A 20,824-nucleotide genomic window follows, 5' to 3' on the forward strand; every position below is an offset into this window, starting at 1 on the left:
GTTAAGCCACTGCTAAAATGTTTCTCAGGGCGGCAGGGGCTTCCACTATGCTTGTGACATGTTTTTTGTCCTTTCCACCAATCTCCCTCCTCGGGAACAGGGTCCCAGCTCAGCCAAGTCACCCAGCAAAGGACAAATGTCAATCCCACGACCGTGATGTGAGTTAGACCTAACGCAGCAGAAACAATAAAAAGCTGAACAGGGGGGAAATGGGGAGAGAGGGAAGGAAAGGACTTCCTGTTCCTTCTTGGGCTAAAAGGAAACCCTGGGGCAACTCTGGGAGCCACTGGGAACCCCCAGGCTGCCCTGGTTCTGGCTTTGTCCTCCGGTGGTCTGTGACATTCTGTGCTGCTATTGCATCTTGTGCCCTAGGGCTCCCAGGAGCCCCGACCAGTTTTTAGGGGCTCCCAAGTACCTTCTGGCCAGATGTTCTACAGATGCGCAAATCCTTCCCCACCCACCCCTGGTCTGTGCAGGCCTCAGGGAGCCTGACTTGAGACCTGCTGGGACCCGTCCTTGGCACCCTAAAGTTGGGTTGGAAGCAACAAGGCTTTACAAAGCCTGCCAGCTGATCACCAGAAAGGCCTGGGCTACCTCAGAACACACAGCGGCCTTTCACCTTGCTCAGAACAAAATGAAATATGCCATCCATCTCCTCTCTGGCACTTCCCCAGCCCTTCTCAGAGGGAACTAAATGCCACGCTTCATTGATCGGTCAATAAGTCGTGTTTATTGAGCTGACAGTGTGTACGTATGGGGGTGGGGGAGCTGCAGAGAAAGATGGATGAGAAAGGAAGAAAACCAACTGGGGTCAAATGCTAGGATTCATGTATAAAGAAGGGACTCTACACCTTTCCCTCCTATGCATAGCTGGGCTGCTCGCTCTTTTCTTCGTGCCACGCTGGGGGTCTGCTTTCTCGCCTCTCCCAAAGGCTCCACAAGGAAATGGGGGAAAGCCTCACCAGCACCAGGAAACCCTTTCTTTATGTGGTGCTGACCTCTAGAGGCTTCCAATTAAAAAGCATCCCAAAGGACCAACTTTGTTTTACGGCCCGTTTTTTACATCCTGCGTGGGTGCCATATTTTCCTGGAAAACAAGGAGAAAATTTCTCTGCTCCTTTAAATGCTGCCTAATAGGAAATGCCGACTTTATTCTTTGATTGCCTAATTACAGCCTCCTCAGATTTTTAAGAACACCATTGCTTTTTGCTCCAGAAAAGGGAAAAATGTAGGTTAGAAATTGGGAAAGTATTTCAAAGTTAAGTATTTGCCTACTATGAAACTAAAAGGAAAAGCAGAGGGTCAGCTATTTGGGATGTATTTCTGGAGTTTCCAAAGTGATCAGGTGGCCAAACCCACTACGGGAGACAGGACTGTTTGCTCCTCACCCCTCACCCCAGGTCAGCGGGAGGGCACGGTGGTAGTGGGAGGGGGGCACCATCTGCCAGCCCCTCCTCCACACATGTGCCAGCCCACTGGCTCCAGTTCTGGTGCAGGGTACCAACACTGGGTTTTGCTTATTTTCTTTCAACCCACTGACATCCACAATGAAAACGAGGGACACTGGGAGGTCCCACTTGGCCTGACTTTATTATGAAAACGAGATTCATTTCTAAAGGAAAGAAGACTATTCTTTACATCCCTCAGCAAATCACCCCAAATCTTCCCATCTTGTTATAGGTTTTTATTCTGTTTTTAGTATTTATTTACTTGGCTGCACCAGGCCTTAGCTGTGGCTCACAGCATCTTTGATCCTTGTTGCTGCATATTGGTTCCTTACGTGTGACATGTGGGATTTTTTGTTTTTTAGTTGTGGCAAGAGAATTCTTAGTTGTAGTATGTGGGATTTAGTTCCTTGACCAGGTATTGAACCCAGGACCCCTGCATTGGGAGCACAGAGCCTGTGTCACTGAACCACCAGGGAAGTCCCCTATCCTGTATTCTTGATCACAAAAAGAAGGGACATGCAGGAAGGCAGGAGAAAGTATCCAGGGATGTCAGCACTGGAGCTAATACACATCTACTATTTTGGCTGGGGTCTTTCTCTTTTTGTTGTTTTATTAGTGCTTACTTTTTAGAGCAGCTTTAGAATCACAGCAAATACGAGGAGAAGACAGAAAGTTCCCATGGATCCCCGGTCCACACACATGCATCACTTCCCCCATTTCAACATGCCCCACACAGCGATGCATTTGAAGCCTACACTGACACACCTTATCACCCAGAGTCCATCATTTACACCAGAGTTCACTTGGTGTTGTACATTCTATGGGTTTGGACAGGTTTATAACGATATGGATTCACCATTACAGTATCACAGAGTAGTTTCCCTACTAAAAATCCCTAAAACCCCCCTCTGCTCCAACTATTAATCCCTCTCTTTTGGACTCTTTATTTCTAAAAGGGACCTTAGAGAACACGGGTTCAAAACGGAGAAATAGTTTTGCCATTGTTGGTCATCCAGCCCTGGTTTCCTGAGAAAGCACTTTCCTTATAAACTTGCTTCCCTCCTGCCCTGACCTCACTAGCCAAGACATGTCCCCACAACACTAGTGCCCGGAGGAACCTGGAAATGAATCCATACTGTTGTCTTTACAGATGAGGAAACAGAGATGAGGGGCAGAGAGGTGACAAGCCTGTGATCACACAGCCAGTCAGGGAGGAGACTGGGCTAGAGCCTTGTCCTAGGACAACCGAGCAGAGAAAGAGTCTGCTAAGGGAACACTAGGCCCTGCACTCGGATAAAGTAGCAGGTTTGCATTTTTAAAAGTCTATCTGTGAGGGACTTCCCTCGTGGTCCAGTGGCTAAAACTCCATGCTCCCAATGCAGGGGGTCCAGGTTCGATCTCTGGTCAGGGAACTAGATCCCACGGGCCACAACTAAGATCCGATGCAGCCAAATAAATAAATATTAAAAACCAAAAGGTCTATCTGTGAGAGTGCTCAACTAACAGTAACAAGGGAATTCTCTTGTAAGAAAGGCTTTGTCTGGGGAAGACCATGTCACTGCCACTAAGTGAGGTCTGCAAGCTTGCACACTGCCCACCACTCAGTACAGTCTCTGACAACAGCCATGTTAAAATGAAGAAGCACAAATTAAGTTACCTGAAACACATACATGAGCTTCTAGGCTGTGTCTATTTCAGGCATTCGCAAATCTAATTTAACAATCTATGGAGACCTACTCATTTGGGGAAAGAAACTTGCTCTTAAATAATGGGACTTATTACCAACTTCCAGATTTATTCTTTAAATGCCACTGTTTCTGAATAACAAGTGGGAGGAAAGCAGTGGGAAATAGTGTCCTGTCATCACAGAATGACCACAGGTTTCTAATTGGTGACATAATGGATCCCTGATTAGGACAAGAAAAAAGAAAAAATCTAAGGGTCGAAGGAAGAGTGGAAAATTACTAAACACCAGCTGCAGCATCAGAATAGATTAATGTTTCCAAATACATCAATTATTAACATCTGAATTGTATCAGTGGTTGTTGCAATCACGTCCTCACTCGCCCACTCCCACCCCAGCCAGGCCCCAACAATAGCAACCACAGAGCTGGCTGGTGATCCCCAGTTCCCGTCCCCCTTCGGATCAAGTAAGGTGTCCTTTAGGACCAAACGTGGTGGAGACGGTAAACAAGAGGCACAAGTCACCAGAGATCGGAAGGCTCTTTAATAGCAAGCGTATGGTAATTACATCGTTGGATGAGATCCCCACCCACAGGGGAGTGAGGAAGGAGCAGGTGTAGACAGGGTTCAATTTGGGGTTTACACTGCTGAAGCATCTAACGAAGGGCAACAGTTTTTGGCAACCCATTTCACAGTTCTATAATTTACAAGAGATTTCTTCGAAAAGAAATATAAAGGCAAAGAAAGCATACACACCCTGCATGAAACATTTCTCACCTAAAAAACAAAAGCCCCAAACCATTCCTTGCTTTTGCTTCTTATGCGGATAGCTCACCGTTGCTCTCGTACACAAGTGAAGACTGGTTCACAGATGGTCTCGGGTTTTCCTAGAACTGACGGTTTCCTCTCTCCTCTAAAAAGCTGAGGAGATACAAAGCACTGCTCTGCATGTTATCTGCCTCGCTACCGGAAGGTATTTAAAGTAAAAAATGAATCTGAAGAAACAAAAACAAAATGAAAAGACAGGCAAAGGCAGCTTTTACAAAGAACAGACCGTCAGCTTTCTCCGTGGTATTGAACAACTTGAACGCACATTTCTCAGCAAATTAGATGTTCATTTGTGTGTGGCCTGGCGCCTGCTTTTAACTACTTGTGCCTATTCAACCATACCGTGCTTTAAATGGACTTTCTACAACATGAAATGCTCATGGGTCCTCTGTTTTTGTAATCCAAATGTGAGTGATATCCAAATGTGATATCAAAGACAACACCTTATTTAACAACCTGCCCAATGAACGTGAGCTTTAGCAATATATTTTACTACAGACACCACGTTGCCATGGATACCAGTGGCTACTGGCATTCTGGCAAGTCTGAGAATTAGTCTGCATAAAATCCAGAACACTTCAGCCTTTCACCTCATACCTGGTATCACCAAGATAACTGATTATGTCTTTATGGAAGAGGATTTGTTTTTAATGCAAAACATTTGAGGCTTCTCCAGTACTCTGAAGACTAACCGATCAGGCAACAGCATCTCTTTGGAGTTCTCACTCACTAGAGGGAAGCGGGATCTGGGATCCGCTTGAGTTTCAATTGTGCTCTTTCTCCAACCCGGAAGCGTGGTGGAGGAGGTGGGCTCTGCCCTCTGGCCAGTGGGGACATGTCTGACACAGACCCTTCTCTGCAGCGGAAAGCGAGGTCAGTTTTGGTTCTCCTGCCTGCCAGGTGATCAGAGGCCCCTCTCAGCTCTGACAGAACTTTGGAAATACAGGCTTCTCTGGCAGGTGGCTTAATGAGGAACAGAACTCCACTAATTTGCAGGACATCCACTGTCTCCTTGGCTGAGGTGGGGGTGGATTTTTAAAGCCACAAAGCCACCCCACACTCAGGCTTTGCCTCTCAACAGGCAAGCAGTCCCTTTTCAGGAAAGCAGGCCCCTGGTGAGATAGCCAGGAACATAGTTCTCTTGTACTTTATAGAATAACTGCCTCTTGGCTTTATTTATTTAAAGAGTCAGACCCTAACTCTGTCATCCTATTGAACACCTCACTCATCTCCTCCTACCACAGGTTACGTCTTGCCTATTCTTGCGTGTCTTCACTCAAACCATGGGAAATCAGGTCTGTTCATACCACAGCTTCCCCATCTGTACATTTTAATATGCAAGATTTCTAAAATATAAATTCTGACAATGCTCTAGTATCACAGCTCCCCTGGGTCCAAACACTTTGTGCTCTCATGAACCAGAAGCAGTGTTTAGAGATGTACTTGTGCTGGGGAGAGGTTTCTGCTCCTATGTGGACACTGACTGTGAGAGGAGAGAGGTTTCACTCGCAGACACTGGAAACCTTGATTCTGGCACCAGGACACAAGGAGAATTCCTAAATAAGAGACTTTTCACGTTCTAGGCATGGGAGGGGGGAAGCACTATGTGCTGCTGGGAGCCTGGAAGACTTGGGTGGACACTGGGGTCTCCAGGGTGATGACAGGGATACTATGGGGTCTCACCTCCCTCCAGAATCCATTCTTCGACTCCCCAAAGTCTCTTCAGTATGATTATTAGGCAGGGAAAGTAACTGTGTCACCATCAGAAAAATGTTTCTGTGATTCACTCAAACCTGGGATCCAGGTTTTGTAATGTTGTCACAGGCATGACTTCACAGCCCACAGTGATCGATAAGCAATCAACCATCCCCCTATTCACACACCCACCCACACTCACACACATGCCTGCGCATATATACTCAGTCACTTCCTGTTACTTCTTTCTCTCTCCCTGGATGACATGGCAACAAAGTACTCATCTTTCACTCTCTCCCAGCTATTCCTCACGTGAATTCCCCTTCTCAGTTAAGTTAAACTTATTCTACTTCCAAAGCCCCAGTCTGTCAGGGCACCAGGAAAACCCTTGCCTTCCACAGCAAAGCACGCCAACTGGAATAAGTATGTTTTCCACATTCCCGGGGGACCTCCTTCACCTTCTCACCCAAGGAACAGAATCTCATCAGCCCCTTAGCATCGGGGCTAAGGGGCTGCGAACACTCACAGAACAATACAAACAAGATTCATAAGGTATTTCCTTTGCATTTCTTGAAGAGTTTCCTTGACTGTAGCTCTTTATACACACACACAATAAGACAGTTAAGGAAGGGCAGTGGTTCAAGCAGGAAGGCAAACACCACCTGCTTTAGGTGAGTGAAGGGACTGGCCCAAGGTCACGGGCAGAGTCAGGACTAAATCCAGGTCTGCCTCCTAACTCCTGGGTCTCCGCTCCTCCCATGGTGCCACAGTGCCTCTCCGCTCAGTGTGTTTATGTGTTTGTGAGAGTCTAGCCAGGGAACCACTTCCATAATGAGAACCACAGGCTGCCTGCGTCCCTGACCAGGCAGGTGAGGCTCCACAGTGAGCAAGCTCTAAAGCCACCCAAACAGAGAATGCACAGCGCTGGCGGGTGTGTGTATGTGTGCACGTGTGTCAGCACGTGTGTCAGCGTGCACTGGAGCGGATACGCACAATCAGAGAAAACGAAGCTTTAGAGGAAACAATCTGATTCGCAAAGTTCTTTGGGGTTTTGTCACAAAAATAAGAAACACACAGCGATGTTCCCCCCAACCCCTGGGGGCAGAACAAAGACCAGATTTCTCCCCGGCATGGAATGGCTGAGCTTATCTCAGCTCAATTTTTATAAACAGAGAACATTTGCATAATAATGCCAAAATGCATCTGGTCAAAGCCTAAACACTTTTTTCATAAAATACATTTTATATTAATGTCCATTCCATTTTTGAACATATGTAAATTTAGATTTTAAGCCCTGAACTACAAAATTTCCAATTTACCTCTGAATGGAGCAAGCTAGTCAAGCGTTTTCATTTTGGTGGCAGAAGTCATCCTTTCGGCCTACTGTGTGAAAATGGAGCTTATGGATCTGGGTGCTACCTATGGGGAGGTGCAATTCCAATCACCTGTGCTCAGGTACACAGCCAATCAGAACATGGGCACGAGAGCGAAGTAGTCTGCTCACCCCACTGGATGAAACCTCAAGGTTTGTTTTGTTAACAGGCTACTCTGAAGGAAATTCATTTCACTTTAAGTTAACCTTTAATATGTCTTTCCAAGAAAAAAAAAAATCAAGACAAAACGTGGGCACTGAAGCACGGATGGAAACCACGAAATTATTTTACCCGATGACTTAAAACTGCAGGACACCATTTTAACCACAAGCAGCTGTGCGCTTCACAGCACCAATCAATTAAACAGAAAATGTTGAGATAATCAAGTTTACACCAACATGCCTGGAAGATATACAAGACTCCCATAAGCTCTGTGGCCTCTACCGCGGCTTTCTTAATCTAAAACTTTGACAACCCAACAGGCACACGTGTGCATGTTAACAACAGTTCCACCCCAGATGTTACGATTTGTCAAGTGTTGTAAAAGAGGCAGTCCTCATCTTTTATTAAAACCAGAGATGCAGAAGGGTCTAAGAAAAATGAATGTTTTAAATAATTCCATGTTAGCATTGCAAAGAATTTCCTCACTCAGTGTTTGTGGCCAAAAGGTGACAGCGGTGTTTCCAGTTATTATCACAGTTGTTTCTGTAAGTTGTCTATTTTGATCATTAACACTTCCCCACTGAACCAAGCTAACCCATGATTTAAAAAGTCCCACCTTCTTATCACTTTATGACTTCATTGCAATTGAATTCTTCAAAGCACTTGATTACAATTTTTAAATAAATTATAGAGTGGGATCTTTTCCTTGACTTTTTTTGAAAGAATAAGAGATGAATTAAGGAAGTAAAGAAGGATTCCATCATATTAAAAAAAAAATTTTATCCTGGTTTATTTTTCCTTTTAAATTCATCTATGGCTTCAAAGTTTAAGTGGCACTTGGATTCGGGATGTTTTCATAATTTAATAAGTTGCCATCTTGTTATAAAGAGAGAAGGTAAATATTTCATATGGGGGTGGCTTATGAACATTTTCAAGAAATCAATAATTTATGTCATCCCATTTATATTCTCCACTTTAAAAGGAGCTTTGGAATCAGCATGTTTTAAAATAACTGAACATGCAAGTAATGTTTCTACCTAACCATGAACCAGTTGCTCTATATCCAGGTAACTCAGTAATGGCAGAACACTTAAACACAGGCTTCTTTGCTTTTCTTACCCTCTTAATCCAAAATTAAGTAATTCTCCTTTTCTGCCCGTGTATTTGCACTTGGGCAGTTTTAATGACTAGATATTAAAACTCATGCTTTATAAGCAAAACCTTCCACTTACACACACTTAAAAGGTACATAAAAAGTGCAGACTGCATTTCTCCTCTGCCATGCTTTCCCTCAATAATGTCACCTGTGATGACTCAACGCATATCCTTAATACATTCAGAGTTCTCGACATTCGAGTCAACAAATGTTAGTTCTCCAACATAAACTCGAGAGAGAACAGTCAGCCACAGAATGGACTCTAAATTCAAACTGGCAAAGGCTACCGAGACAACTCCATAGAGACCCACTGAAACGGGAGTAAAATTCAGGTCACTTCTGAGCAAAGCTCATCCCAGATATTGTGTGGTCATTAAAAAGGTATCTCATATTAATTTGGATGCTGGGAGTCAGACGTCCTGTTTCGAAGTGCTAATGCAAAATGCTAACCCAGGAGCTCACGACCCCACCCTAGGTACACGGGGCTCACTCTCCTCCTCAGCGGGAGCCCTTGGAAGTCTACTGCTGACTGACCCCCATCTGGGGGTGGTCCGCTTCTGGCTCCTCCTCTTCCACGTCTGCACTGTACTCTTCAAAAGCGTCGTCATCTGCATCCGGAAGCCCCAGTAACTACAGGGGAGAGAAGAGAAGCAGCTGTGAGTGCCAAGTGGCCAAAAGGCAGGAAGGCAACCAAAGGCAGCTGACACAAATTCAACAGCACTGATGACAAGGGAGGCAAGCGCACACAATGAAGAAGAGACGCTCTCGTCAATAAGTCGTGCTGAGAAAACTGGACAGCTCCATGTAGAGGAGTGAAATTAGAACATTCTCTCACATCATATACAAAAATAAATCAAAACGGAGTAAAGATCTAAATGTAAGACCAGAAACCATAAAACTCCTAGAAGGAAACATAACATTCTTTAACATAAATTGTAGCAATATTGTTTTGGATCCGTCTCCTAAGGTAAAAGAAATAAAAGGAAAAACAAACAAATGGGACCTAATGGAACTCAAAAGCTTTTGCACAGCAAAGGAAACCACTGACAATACAAAAAGACAACCCACTGAATAGGAGAAATATTTGCAAATGATATGACTGATAAGGGGTTAATATTCAAAATACGATAAACAGCTCATACAACTCAATAAAAAAAAAAAAATCAAAAAATGGGCAGAAGACCTGAGATACAGATGGCCAACAGGCACATGAAAAGATGCTCAACACTGCTAATTATTAGCGAAATGAAAATCAAAACCACAATAATATCACTTCAAACTTCAGAATGGCTGTTATCAAAAAGTCTATAAATAGCAAATATTGGAGAGGATATGGGAAAAAAGGAACCCTACTACACTGTTGGTGGGAATGTAAATTGGTGCAGCTACCATGGAAAACAGGATGGAGGTTCCTCCAAAAGCTAAAAATAGAACTACCATATGACCCAGCAATTCCACTCCTGAGTATGTATCTGAAGAAAACAAAAATACTAACTCAAAAAGACACATGTACCCCAATGCACACAGCAGCATTATTCACAATAGCCAAGATATGGAAGTAACCTAAATGTCCACCAACAGATGACTGGATAAAGAAGGCGTGACACACACAAACACACACACACACCACACTGGAGCTGTTACTCAGCCATGAAAAAGAATGAAATTCTGCCACTTGCAACAACATGGATAAACCTAGAGAGTAATATGCTTAGTGAAATAAGTCAGAGAAAGACAAATACTCTGTTATCACTTATATGTGGAATCTAAAAAAATCATATGAATGCATACAACAGAACAGGAAAAGACTCATAGATAGAGAACAAACTTGTGGTGACCAGTAGGGAGAGGGAAGGAGAAAGGGGCAGAACACGAGTAGGGGATTCAGAGATACAAACAATTATGTGTAAAGTAAATAAGCAACAAGAATATATTGTATAGCATGGGGGATTATAGCTATTGTTATGTAATAACTTAAATGGAATATAATTATAAAAATATTGACTCATTACACTATGCTGCACACAGGTCACAACTACTAACAAAATGTTGTAAATAAACTACATTTCAATTTTAAAAAATTCAACAGCACTTAACAGGACTCAGTGCAGCAGCTATGGATATCTCATGGAAGTCAACTACCTTTATAATTATTTTCATAAACTTATTTGATGACAATGTCAATTGCTCAATAGATTGGTGCTCACAGGGCTAGTAGGTTTTATCAGAGAGTCTAGAGAGTCTCTGCTTTTAAGTATCATCCACATATAATATTGATGCACACACAGATATCTGGGCTGTCAGCAGCAGTACAGTGAACAGTGCTGACTATCCCATCAAGATGTTAATATCTATTCCCCTCTATATTTTCTCCTATAAAAATGCATGCTGCTATTATTCATAAAACACGTGTAAAAACACAGAAACTACTAAAACATTCAACAAAATAAATTATGGCACATCCATAAAATAGAATCTTATATATCCACTTAAAGTAATATTTTTGAATTATCTAATGATATAAGAAAATGTACTGGACTTCCCTGGTGGTCCAGTGATTAAGAATCCACCTGCCAATGCAGGGCACACTGGTTTGATCCCTTGTCCAGGAAGATTCCACATGCCTCAGGGCAACTAAGTCCACAGGTCACAACTACTGAGCCTGTGCTCTAAGCCCAGGTCCCACAAAAGAAGCCACCACAATGAGAATCCCACAGAGTGCAACTAGAGAAAGCCCGTGCTCGGCAATGAAGACCCAGCACAGCCAAAAACAGATACAAATAATTTTTAAAAAATGTTCTCATGCGTATACAAGGACGATGAAAACTACATTTTCATTATGATACAAAATTTTTTTAAGTACATACAAATGCAAAGAAAAAAAGACTTCAATGAAATAAGCCCAAATTTTACGAGTAGTCTTTTAGGCAGTGTGATTATGGATAATTTTTTCCTTTTGATCTTTCTGTATTTTCCAAATGCTCTATAATTATCATCAGGGAAATTCACGATAAATACACAGTAAACATTTTCTTAAAGCACTGGCTAGTCCTGGGTTAGAAACTGTGAGTGCCCCTTGCTGGGTCAGTTCAATATGGATGAATGCTCTGGTGCCAGCAGGAAGCCATGGCTGTGGGCATCTTGGCCTTGTCTTGTGATCCAGGGCTGCCAACCCTCAACTCCTTGATGAACCTTTCTCACATGTGGCCCCTTGGTTGATCATTCTCAGGCAAGGATCAACCATTTTCAGGCCACTTCACGGAATGGCCCTATGATCCAAACACTAAATGCATTAGGACAAAGTAAGACGGACTGTTCCGTTGATTGCACTGCCTCCCAGCACCCTGCCATCCGCCCCCTTGCCATTCCCTCTCAAAGACTTCCAGGAGGAAAGGGTAAGCAGAGTCCTGACCAAAGTAACAGCTTTACCCTGAAGTTCTCAGACCATAACTCTTTACAGGTCTCAGAGAGCCCTCTGAACATACTTGGGACAAAAATCATCTGCCGGGCATCATGGATCGTATGATGCACGGGGTCTGCCAGGGCACCACAGCCCACTGCAGACATGAGCTCAGAAGGCTGCAGCTGTCTCAGGGACACTGCTGACTGCGGAGAAGGGCAGGGAGGGCACATCTTGTCTCCACAGTGGCATCTGTCTTGTGTGTGCTGGGGAGAAGGGAGAAGCCCCTTTCTCCTACCACTGTCTCCCTTCTGCATCTTAGTGGACGGAATAAAAGGTAAAGGTGGGCTCCAAGGAGGGATAAAAGATGGTTGGTTACAATGAACACAGCTGACTAATATTTCGCTGTTCAGTTTTAAGAGCTGCTGGATGACACAGCAAGGTGAAAGTATCAAATGAACAGTCCCACTGAAGCAGCTGATAAAACATAAATATTGTTGCTGTGACCAAGAACTTCAGAGTCACCAAAACGCTAAAAGAAGACTCATGAATTCAATAAGAAATGTAACTTCTCATTGCACTGAAGGGATGCTCCTTAAAAGAGGAATGGTCACTGGATTCCTTTTCAGTTAACAAATCTGACTGGCTGCCTGGAGCCTTGGGTTCAGGACAATTCTGAGGCTCAGTGGAGAAGATCCTGTTCAGTTAGCAATGGCTGTCACAGGTACAGAAAGTGCAGCTGAGGCTTGCGTCTATATATACTGGCCATCTTGTCCTAAAGTGACATGCCTTTGATTAGCCTCGGTCATTATACTTTACATAATGCACACGGACCCAAACTGTAGGTATCCCTTAATACTCACTCTCTCCTCAGCTTAGGTTGGCTTGTAGAAGAGGTTCCAGCAAGCCAAGCATGAACCCCTACCCCTCTCCTCTGCCCAGCTTCCCACCTTATCTTCTGTGTGAATCCAAAGCACATAGGTCTAGGTCCAGAGCATCAGCCACACTGGGAGGCCCTTCTCTTTGGCAGGAAACATTCAGATGCTATTTGAGATCCTTGGGCTTCCAGGAGTGCTAGTGGCAAAGAACCCGACTGCCAACGCAACAGACATAAGAGACACGGGTTCGATCCCTGGGTCGGGAAGATCCCTTGGAGGAGGGCATGGCAACCCACTCCGGTATTCTTGCCTGGAGAATCCCATGGATAGAGGAGCCTGGAGGGCTGCAGTCCCTAGGGTCTGCAAAGTGTCAGACACGCCTGAACCAACTTAGCACACATGCATGTACCCCCATCCTTATATATATAGAGAAAAGAAGTAGCTCTCAATGGCTGTCAGGACATTTCAGGCACCTTAGTAAAGGGTCTGCAGATTCATTGAGAGGTTCTATGGAAAAGGCACTGGACCTGGCAGCTTGGAAGCCAGGGTTCTGGTTGGGGGACCCCACTTTTGCTGAGCCTCAGTGTCCTTCTCTGTAAAGGACAGCTGCTCTACTCCAGAGAAACTATAGAGATTAAATGAGAGAGTGAATGTGGCCATGGTCTGCAAACCATAGAGCCTCATATGAATCATCTAGTCACAAAGACTGTCTGTTTCTCATTTTAAAGCACAGCCAGTTCAGTGATTCAAGGGGACTAATGATGCATGAGTAGCCTGTCTCCACCCCCCACTTCTTCTTCTCTCTTCTGCTGGGCTTGTTTCTAGACCCCCTCATGGCTAATCAGTCCTAGGAAGTAGGATGAGAACTAAGAAACTCAGTTCTATCAGCCTCTTCATTTGATTCCCAGGCTTCCATTCCAATGAACTAACCAATTCTGTCATATTTCAGATTCAATCTAAGAGTTAATATTGGTTAGGCTACTGTGCTAGGTACAGTATAAGCAGCTTTCTGTATATGAATTCCGTTCATCTTCATAATAATCCTATGTGGTAGGTATTATTATTATCTCTCCTTTACGAAGAGAAGTTGAGTAAATTTGCCCAGTGTTACCCAGGAAGCGTCAGAGGAGGATTCAAAACCAGGCCACTGGGTTGTAGACTTTACATAGCTAACCACCAGGCTACCTGGGAGATTCCCTTCCAGCTGTCCGTGCTATTTCTATAGCTGGAGGCTTCAGTGTTTTCAACTGGGTAATAAACATTACAAAATTCAATATGCAGTGTTAGCATCAACATTTATGAGTGTGTACAATTTGGAAGCATGCAGAGGAGAACGAAAAAAGCATAAGAGCAAGAAAGGACACCATACAGAAATGTAATAATCTAATGTTCCCACCTCTGCCTCCACTCTCATCTACGGTAGATAAGTCTAACTTCTGGGTTACCAGAGGTGGGGGTAGGGTGGGGAGGGAGAACTGGATGAAGACAATCAAAAAGTACAAACTTTCAGTTATAAGTTATTAATAAATAAATACTAGGGATGTAATGTACATCATGGTAAATATAATTAAACATTGCTGCATGCTATATAAGACAGTTGTCAAAACAGTAAGTCCTAAGAGTTCTCATTACAAGAGAGAAAGGTTTTATTTTCTATTTCACTTTGTATCTATATAAGATGACGGATATTCATGAAACTTACTGTGATAATTATTTTTCATGATGTATATAAGTCAAATCACTATGCTGTACACCATAAACTTATACAATGCTTTATGTCAATTACATCCCAACAAAACTGGGGGGTAAAAGAATAGATTGAAGAGCCAGACTGGAAAAAAAAATTTAATTACTGCATCCAAAATTTTAACAATCAAGAAGACATATCAGAAACAGGAATACAAACAGATTGGGAAGAATCCTGAGTCCTTGCTTTAACTGCACCCACACATTCTTATAAGGAAAAAGACAAGCCAATAAATCCTGTCAACTATATTTAAATTACTCCTGATAGAATCATTCACTTTTATTTCAGTAAAATTTTTTCACTTTCCTGGAAAAAAATCTTTATGATTGCTCTGGACAACAACGATAGCATTCCCAGGGTCTTGCTCCTTTGGAACTTTCTCTCAACACATAAGGACCACTGGAGTCCACCTATCCTAACAGTCCTGAGCCTAATGGGCAGAGATGCCGATCCTTGAGAACTGAAGCTCTTTGGACCCATGAGAGGATCGGTTATCTGCAAAACTAGCTCCAGGTCTTTTTAAAGGTGGTATAAACTAGCTGAGGCTGGAATCAGTTGCGTTTAGCATCTGCCATCTCTGAAGGTGGCACTCAAGCGCTCAGACTATAGTGCCTTTATACAAGGAGATCGTTATCTAGGCCTTGGAGTGCATGGTCAACCAGCTAGGCATCTGTGGCTTCCAGGAAGAGCCCTGTGGCTTTTGAGGTCCCTGTAAGCTCCTTCCAGAGGACTTTTTGAAGCAGCGTTTCTCATACTTTGCTGTGTACATGACTCACCTTGGGATCTACCTAAAAGGGAGACTATGATTCAGTGGGTCTCAGGTGGGACCCGAGATTCTGCTTTGCTAACAAGCTCCCAGGTGATGGGCATACTGCTGATCCAGAAACCACAGTCTGAGTACTGAGACTAAAGCATTTGGGAAATTTGTCACTGTTTATCTTAAGCCAGGAGAAGAGAGCAGCAGAGGATGAGATGGTTGGATGGCATCACTGATTCAATGGACATGAACTTGGGCAAACTTCAGGAGGTAGTGAAGTGAAGGACAGAGAAGCGGGGCATGCTGCAGTCCATGGGGTCAAAAAGACACTACTTAGACACTGAACAAAAACAACGACCTTAAGCCATGATGCTGGTGCTACCAATAAACCTCTGATGGGATCCTGGTCAGTCTGTCTTCTCCATAATAGGAAAAGTAAATAGAGGTTAAGCGGCAAGAGTGATGTAAGACCCAAATGGGAAAGAGCAATAGGTACTCTCTTACTTTAGGGGCATCATACCCTAAATGACAAGGGTTTGAATGTTCAAAACATGAGCAAACAACAACTCCCATGATAAACTTTAAATTGTCAGCGTTCAATGTGGTTTTCTTCTGGATGTGGTTGGCTGTTTTGTGTTTGTTTTTCTTACCAATATTTTTTGAAGTATAGTTGATTTATAATGTTGTTAATTCAATGTGTCTTTATTAAAACCCACATTTGTGCATAATCTTTCCTATCAGACTTTATGACCCACTGGGGTAGCTTCCCACAGGTGGATTCTTTCTCTTCTTCCAGACTCTTGAGCAGACTAGAAGAGTAGAAGCAAGAAATAAACTTTTCTTGGGTCACAAAGAGTTTTCCTGTGGGGTTTAACCCCTAGCTCTCCAGCCACTAGTGGCAAAAAAATTACCAATCTTGCTCATGTCAGTAAGACAGAATTAAGGAAATTTTTCTTGTGGAAATGTCTCTGCTTCTCAAAAGAGAAAAAAACGTGGAGTCACATAGCAACCCCAGGGAAAGGACGAAGGTCAGTCCGAGTGAGAAAACCTGGAAAAGCGTGGGCTCTCACTCGATGAAGGGCCACGAAAGCAACATCAACCAAAACAGCACAGGAAATTGTCATGGCAACAGGTGCCTCGTGACCCTAACGTCCACTGTGCTGGTAAGAGGAAGAATAACACTCCAGGAGAAGAGAGTAAAGCTTTGAGAGAGCTGAAAGGGCACGGATGAGGTTGGGTTTTACAGCTAACTTGGAAATGATAAGCTCTCTCTTCTCTTGTGAACTGTTCTGTAACCAGGGGAGAGACTGTCAATCACTACTAAATAAAAGATATAAAAACATGGAGGGGATAAAAAGGAACAGTATGGTCAATATTACTTAGACCCATAACAACTCTTTCATTGACTAGCTCACTCATGTGATAACCAGCGACCATCAATTCAGGACCATTTAAACAAGAAAAATGCAGGATTCCAACAATTCTCCACCTCACATTTATCGAAGCTGGTGGCAGGTGTCTCTGAAGCCATTACTGGTCTCAGGACACAGAGAAACCCATCTGCTCACAAACTGCAGCGACAGCCTGCTTGGTGTTGTCACTGCACACGTGTACCATTTGAATATGACAATCTGGCAGGAAGGAGAAAAACTAGGTGGAAGCTAGGAGGCCCCTGGAGTGTAGCAGAATATCGGTAAGTCCAGGAGGGAGGCTGCCCGGCTCCATCCACGGAGTCACATAGCCACCTAATGCACATTTCCTAACAGCAGTTATGAGCTGGAAATGGAGCTGTAGTTACTGTTTACTCACTAGCTCATGTCCTATTCTTTGTAACCCCATAGACTGTAACCTGCCAGGCTCCTCTGTCATGTGATTTCCCAGGCAAGAGTACTGGAGTGGGTTGCCATTTCCTTCTTCAGGGGATCTTCCTGACCCAGAGACTGAACCTGTGTTTCTTGCATTGGCAGGCGGGTTCTATACTGCTGAGCCACCAGGGAAGCCCCTGGAAATGGAGACTAACCTTGGTAGGGTGGCTGGGCTTTGATAGCCCTGTGTGTGTTCTGATTGTGAAGCTCTCCATGCATCCATAAGACAGTGAAACATGTATGACCCCCATTTTAGAGATGGGAACACTAAGGCTGAGCAACCTGCTAAAGGCCACACAGGCTAGGAGATGGCCAGGCCGGGGCTGAGCCACCATGCCCCACGGAGGAACATCTCTAGGGTTCTCTCACTAAAGGAGCCAAGGCAGGCCTTCCTGGTCTTCATTCTTATCCAGCCCTCCTCCCCTGCTGACCCAATCCGGATCTTGCCCTTTCTTCAAGTCTCACCTCCCCATGAAGCCCCTGCCCATGCTTCCTTCCTCGATGAGCCCACTCATATCTGAGATTCCCAGTCCTCTGGACACATCGTGGACAAGACAACCTTAAAAAAAATCACAACATAGCTCCTGATCATAAATGGTTTCTGTAACATCATGGAAAATTTAGAAAATCCAGAAAAGGAAACAAGTATCATTCATAGCCTTGTCACCAGAGGCTCTTTGGTCCTGTGTCCCTCTGGAGGAGAGGAGCATCTGGTCGTCCCTCTTGTAGCACTAGCCTCCACCCCAGTGAGCTGCATGGATGAAGTACTGAATGGATGATTATTATTTTGCCAAAATCAATGTTGATAAACTTTTGGCTATAATACCTCAACACTACCCCTTGAAAATCCTTTACCTCAGCTAGATGATTCTGTTAAGTGTGTGCCGAAATGACTTAGCAAATTGCTTTATCTCTCCACCAGAAACCTGAGAGTCCCAAGAAGGTTTTCACTACTGAGCTCACCTCTCAACAGTATTTTGCCAAGTGTCCCCATCCCACCCATGCCAATGCCAGCTTTAATCAGTGCTTCTCAGGTGTGTGCACTGCACTAAGTCCCCAACAAAAATTGTGTCGTTTAATCTTCACAGCAGCCCTAAGGTAACTATCGTCATTTGTTTCCTAGTTTTAACAAATGAGGAAACTGAGAAACAGCAAGGTCAAGTAATTTAGCTGAGGTCACACAGCCAGCAAGTGGCAGACCTGGGATTTGAATCCAGGCAGCCTGCCCCCCAGAGCATGGGTTCTTCACCACTGTAGTAACCTGATTCTGCATAACTAGGTCAAGGGACCACAACCATCATGCTGCGGTCGGTGCCTGTTCACTGACATCCTCTCAGAAAACGCTTCCCCAAAGAGCCAGCAGAGTGGAGCAAGGAGACAGGGAATGGCCCTCCCTCCATCTGCACGGCGTCAGGCAGAGGGTCTGGGCAGAAATCAGCGCTTAGTCATGGAACCTGGGCTTTCTCTGTACTTTTCTGTGGCTGCCTCTCCTCCCAGAAAGCCAGCTCCTAGAGCACAGGCCTAGGCACTGTGCCCTGTCTCCTGCAGGAGCTTCCCAGGTGGTGCGGTGGTAAAGAAACCACCTGCCGACGCAGGAGACACAAGAGACGAAGAGATGCGAGTTCGATTCCTGGGTCGGGAAGAGGCTCTGGGGAAGGAAATGGCAATCCACTCCAGTACTCCTGCCTAGAAAGTCCCATGGACAGAGGAGCCTGGTGGGCTACAGCCCACGGAGTCGAAAAGAGTCAGACACGAACAGCAGATGATCCTGCATTTTGCTAATCATGTTATGAAGAGACAGAGGAAAAAGAGGAAGGTAAGATGGTGAATAAGAAAAAGAATAATTATCTTTTCTTGTCAAATCCAACAACAGATTTCTCTGGCAGGGCACGGGCTTTGTGAGATTGGTTGTTTTGGCAAGGGAGGGGCGGGGAGGCAAACATAAAGCAGGGAGAAGCATCCCGTCTACGAAATGGGAAGGTCTAAAGGTAAAGAGCACTGCCGCCGCACGCTGAGCCTCGCGGGCAGGATGCTCGGGAGGCCAGGAGATGACTCCATGCTTTTGGTCCAGGCAGGCAGGCATGTGTGGGCTTCAGCAAAGTGAATTGACTCTGCTTGACTGCTGCCCCCAAAGGCAGCAGAAAGCTGTCAATAGAAAGGTCTTTATCTTTCTGGAAACACTGCACAGGATAGGGGCTAGCAATGGGCCTGCCAAGGGAAAACAAGGATTCAAAGCCATGAATGAGGCTGTTCTAAGAGGAAGGTGAAAATATTCCTCCTGTGGTTTCCCCAACTATTAAAAAAAAAAAAAAAAGCAGCCACACAATTGGATCAGATTATCAAAAATTTTCAGGGAAATGACAGACTCAAGTTCACCTGCTTGATAACCTTGCAGCATTTGGGTACGTGTTACTTCAACAAATACTACGAGCTACGACAGCAACAAGACCCTTTTCTGAGTCATAACCTAAGCCTCCTTTATATAAAACAGATAAACAGCAGTGGAGAGAAAGGCACTCTTCTGTGGAGAGGGAGAGGGTGAAGCTTCCCCCCTGATCTCCAGAAGTCCTTCACCCGGTCTGTAACACTCCCTTCTCATCCGATCTAGGGCACATCGTAACTGAGAGAAACCCAAGCCTGCGTGTATTTCACCCTCACCAGCCCTGAGAAGGCACTTCCCTGAAGACAAAAACTCAGCCAGAGCGCCCAGCCCACAAAAGCTTCCCTAGCAAAGGGGGCCTCGTACCAGGCAGAGGCCCCACCTTGGGAGCACCATCCTGCCCGCTTTGGCGGAAAGCTCCACTTGAGAAATGGACTCAGGAAGCCCAACAGCATTAATAAAATCTGTGTGTCTCTGTTACACAAAGCAGCGTGATCTGAAAGAAAGTATTCAACCAAGTCAATTGCTTTTAGCTAAATATCTGGATTTTTTGGACTGCATTTGTTTTCCCTTTACATACAGCTGCCTGGTTGCTTAAGCACAGCCATAGGCTTGGTAAAGCAAGATGGCAGAAGGGGCTCTGGTGGGAGCTCACCTTCCCTAGTGAAGCACATTCTGCTGGTAACATGTTTCTGTCCACCACAGATGAGAGAACCAGGTGGCCAGCTCATGAGTGGACCCTCTGTGGAAACCAGCTGCAAAGTGAGTATCATGTACTAATCAGATATTTGGGGGGATTCGGGGGGGAAGGTAAGATTTACGGAAATCCATTTTTTTTCCTTTAACTTTTGCCTGCTTTGATGTCTCTACTTGGGTGTCTAACAGGCATTTCAAACACTGACAAGTCCACAACTGAAGTCTTGGTGGTCTCACCCCTTAAGCTTTTTCCTGCAACTGTCCGCATTTCAGTAAACGAACGCCATTCCCTTCAGTGAGTAGATGAGGAACTCTGGAGTCACCCTCATCTTCTTTTTGGATGACAGTGACAGCCTCCTCACAGGCCTCCCTGCACCCCCTCTCCCCCTCACAGCCTGCTCTCTGCTAGGTGGATCTCTCTGGTGCTCCAGCCCTTCAGAGGCTCCCCAGGTCAAGTACTTTTGTGACCTGCAAGCCCCGGAAATTCCTCAAGATTCACCTCTCACTCCTCCTGCCTTCCCCCTTCACTCGGGCCACACCAGCCTCCCCTTGTTCCCTGAGCCCTGGCTTTCTCTCCCCCTGTGGTTGTATCTGCTGTACTCTCTACCTGGAAAGCTCTTCCTGCGGATCCCCTCACAGCCCACATCTCATCTCAGTTTCACTTAAGTAACCTTCTCAATGAAGCATTGCCTGCTCCCCTAATCGAAACTGTCAGGGCCTCAGACACTTCTCAGCCCCTTTCCCTGACTCATGTTG

The 20,824-nt window shown here is 44.7% G+C and overlaps 1 protein-coding gene across 1 annotated transcript in view; it reads right to left on the reverse strand.

Annotated features, from left to right (window-relative positions):
* Window positions 1–3,652: 3,652 nt before the first annotated feature.
* The window catches only part of MTURN (maturin, neural progenitor differentiation regulator homolog), a 34,925-nt gene continuing 17,753 nt past the window's right edge, over window positions 3,653–20,824 (reverse strand). Inside the window, exon 3 of the mRNA XM_069588122.1 lies at window positions 3,653–8,975. Coding sequence (XP_069444223.1) covers window positions 8,865–8,975 — 111 coding nt within the window. The 3' untranslated portion in view covers window positions 3,653–8,864. The remainder of the gene's footprint in view (window positions 8,976–20,824) is intronic.

This window comes from Ovis canadensis, chromosome 4 (genome assembly GCF_042477335.2).
Source record: "Ovis canadensis isolate MfBH-ARS-UI-01 breed Bighorn chromosome 4, ARS-UI_OviCan_v2, whole genome shotgun sequence".
NCBI lineage: Eukaryota > Metazoa > Chordata > Mammalia > Artiodactyla > Bovidae > Ovis > Ovis canadensis.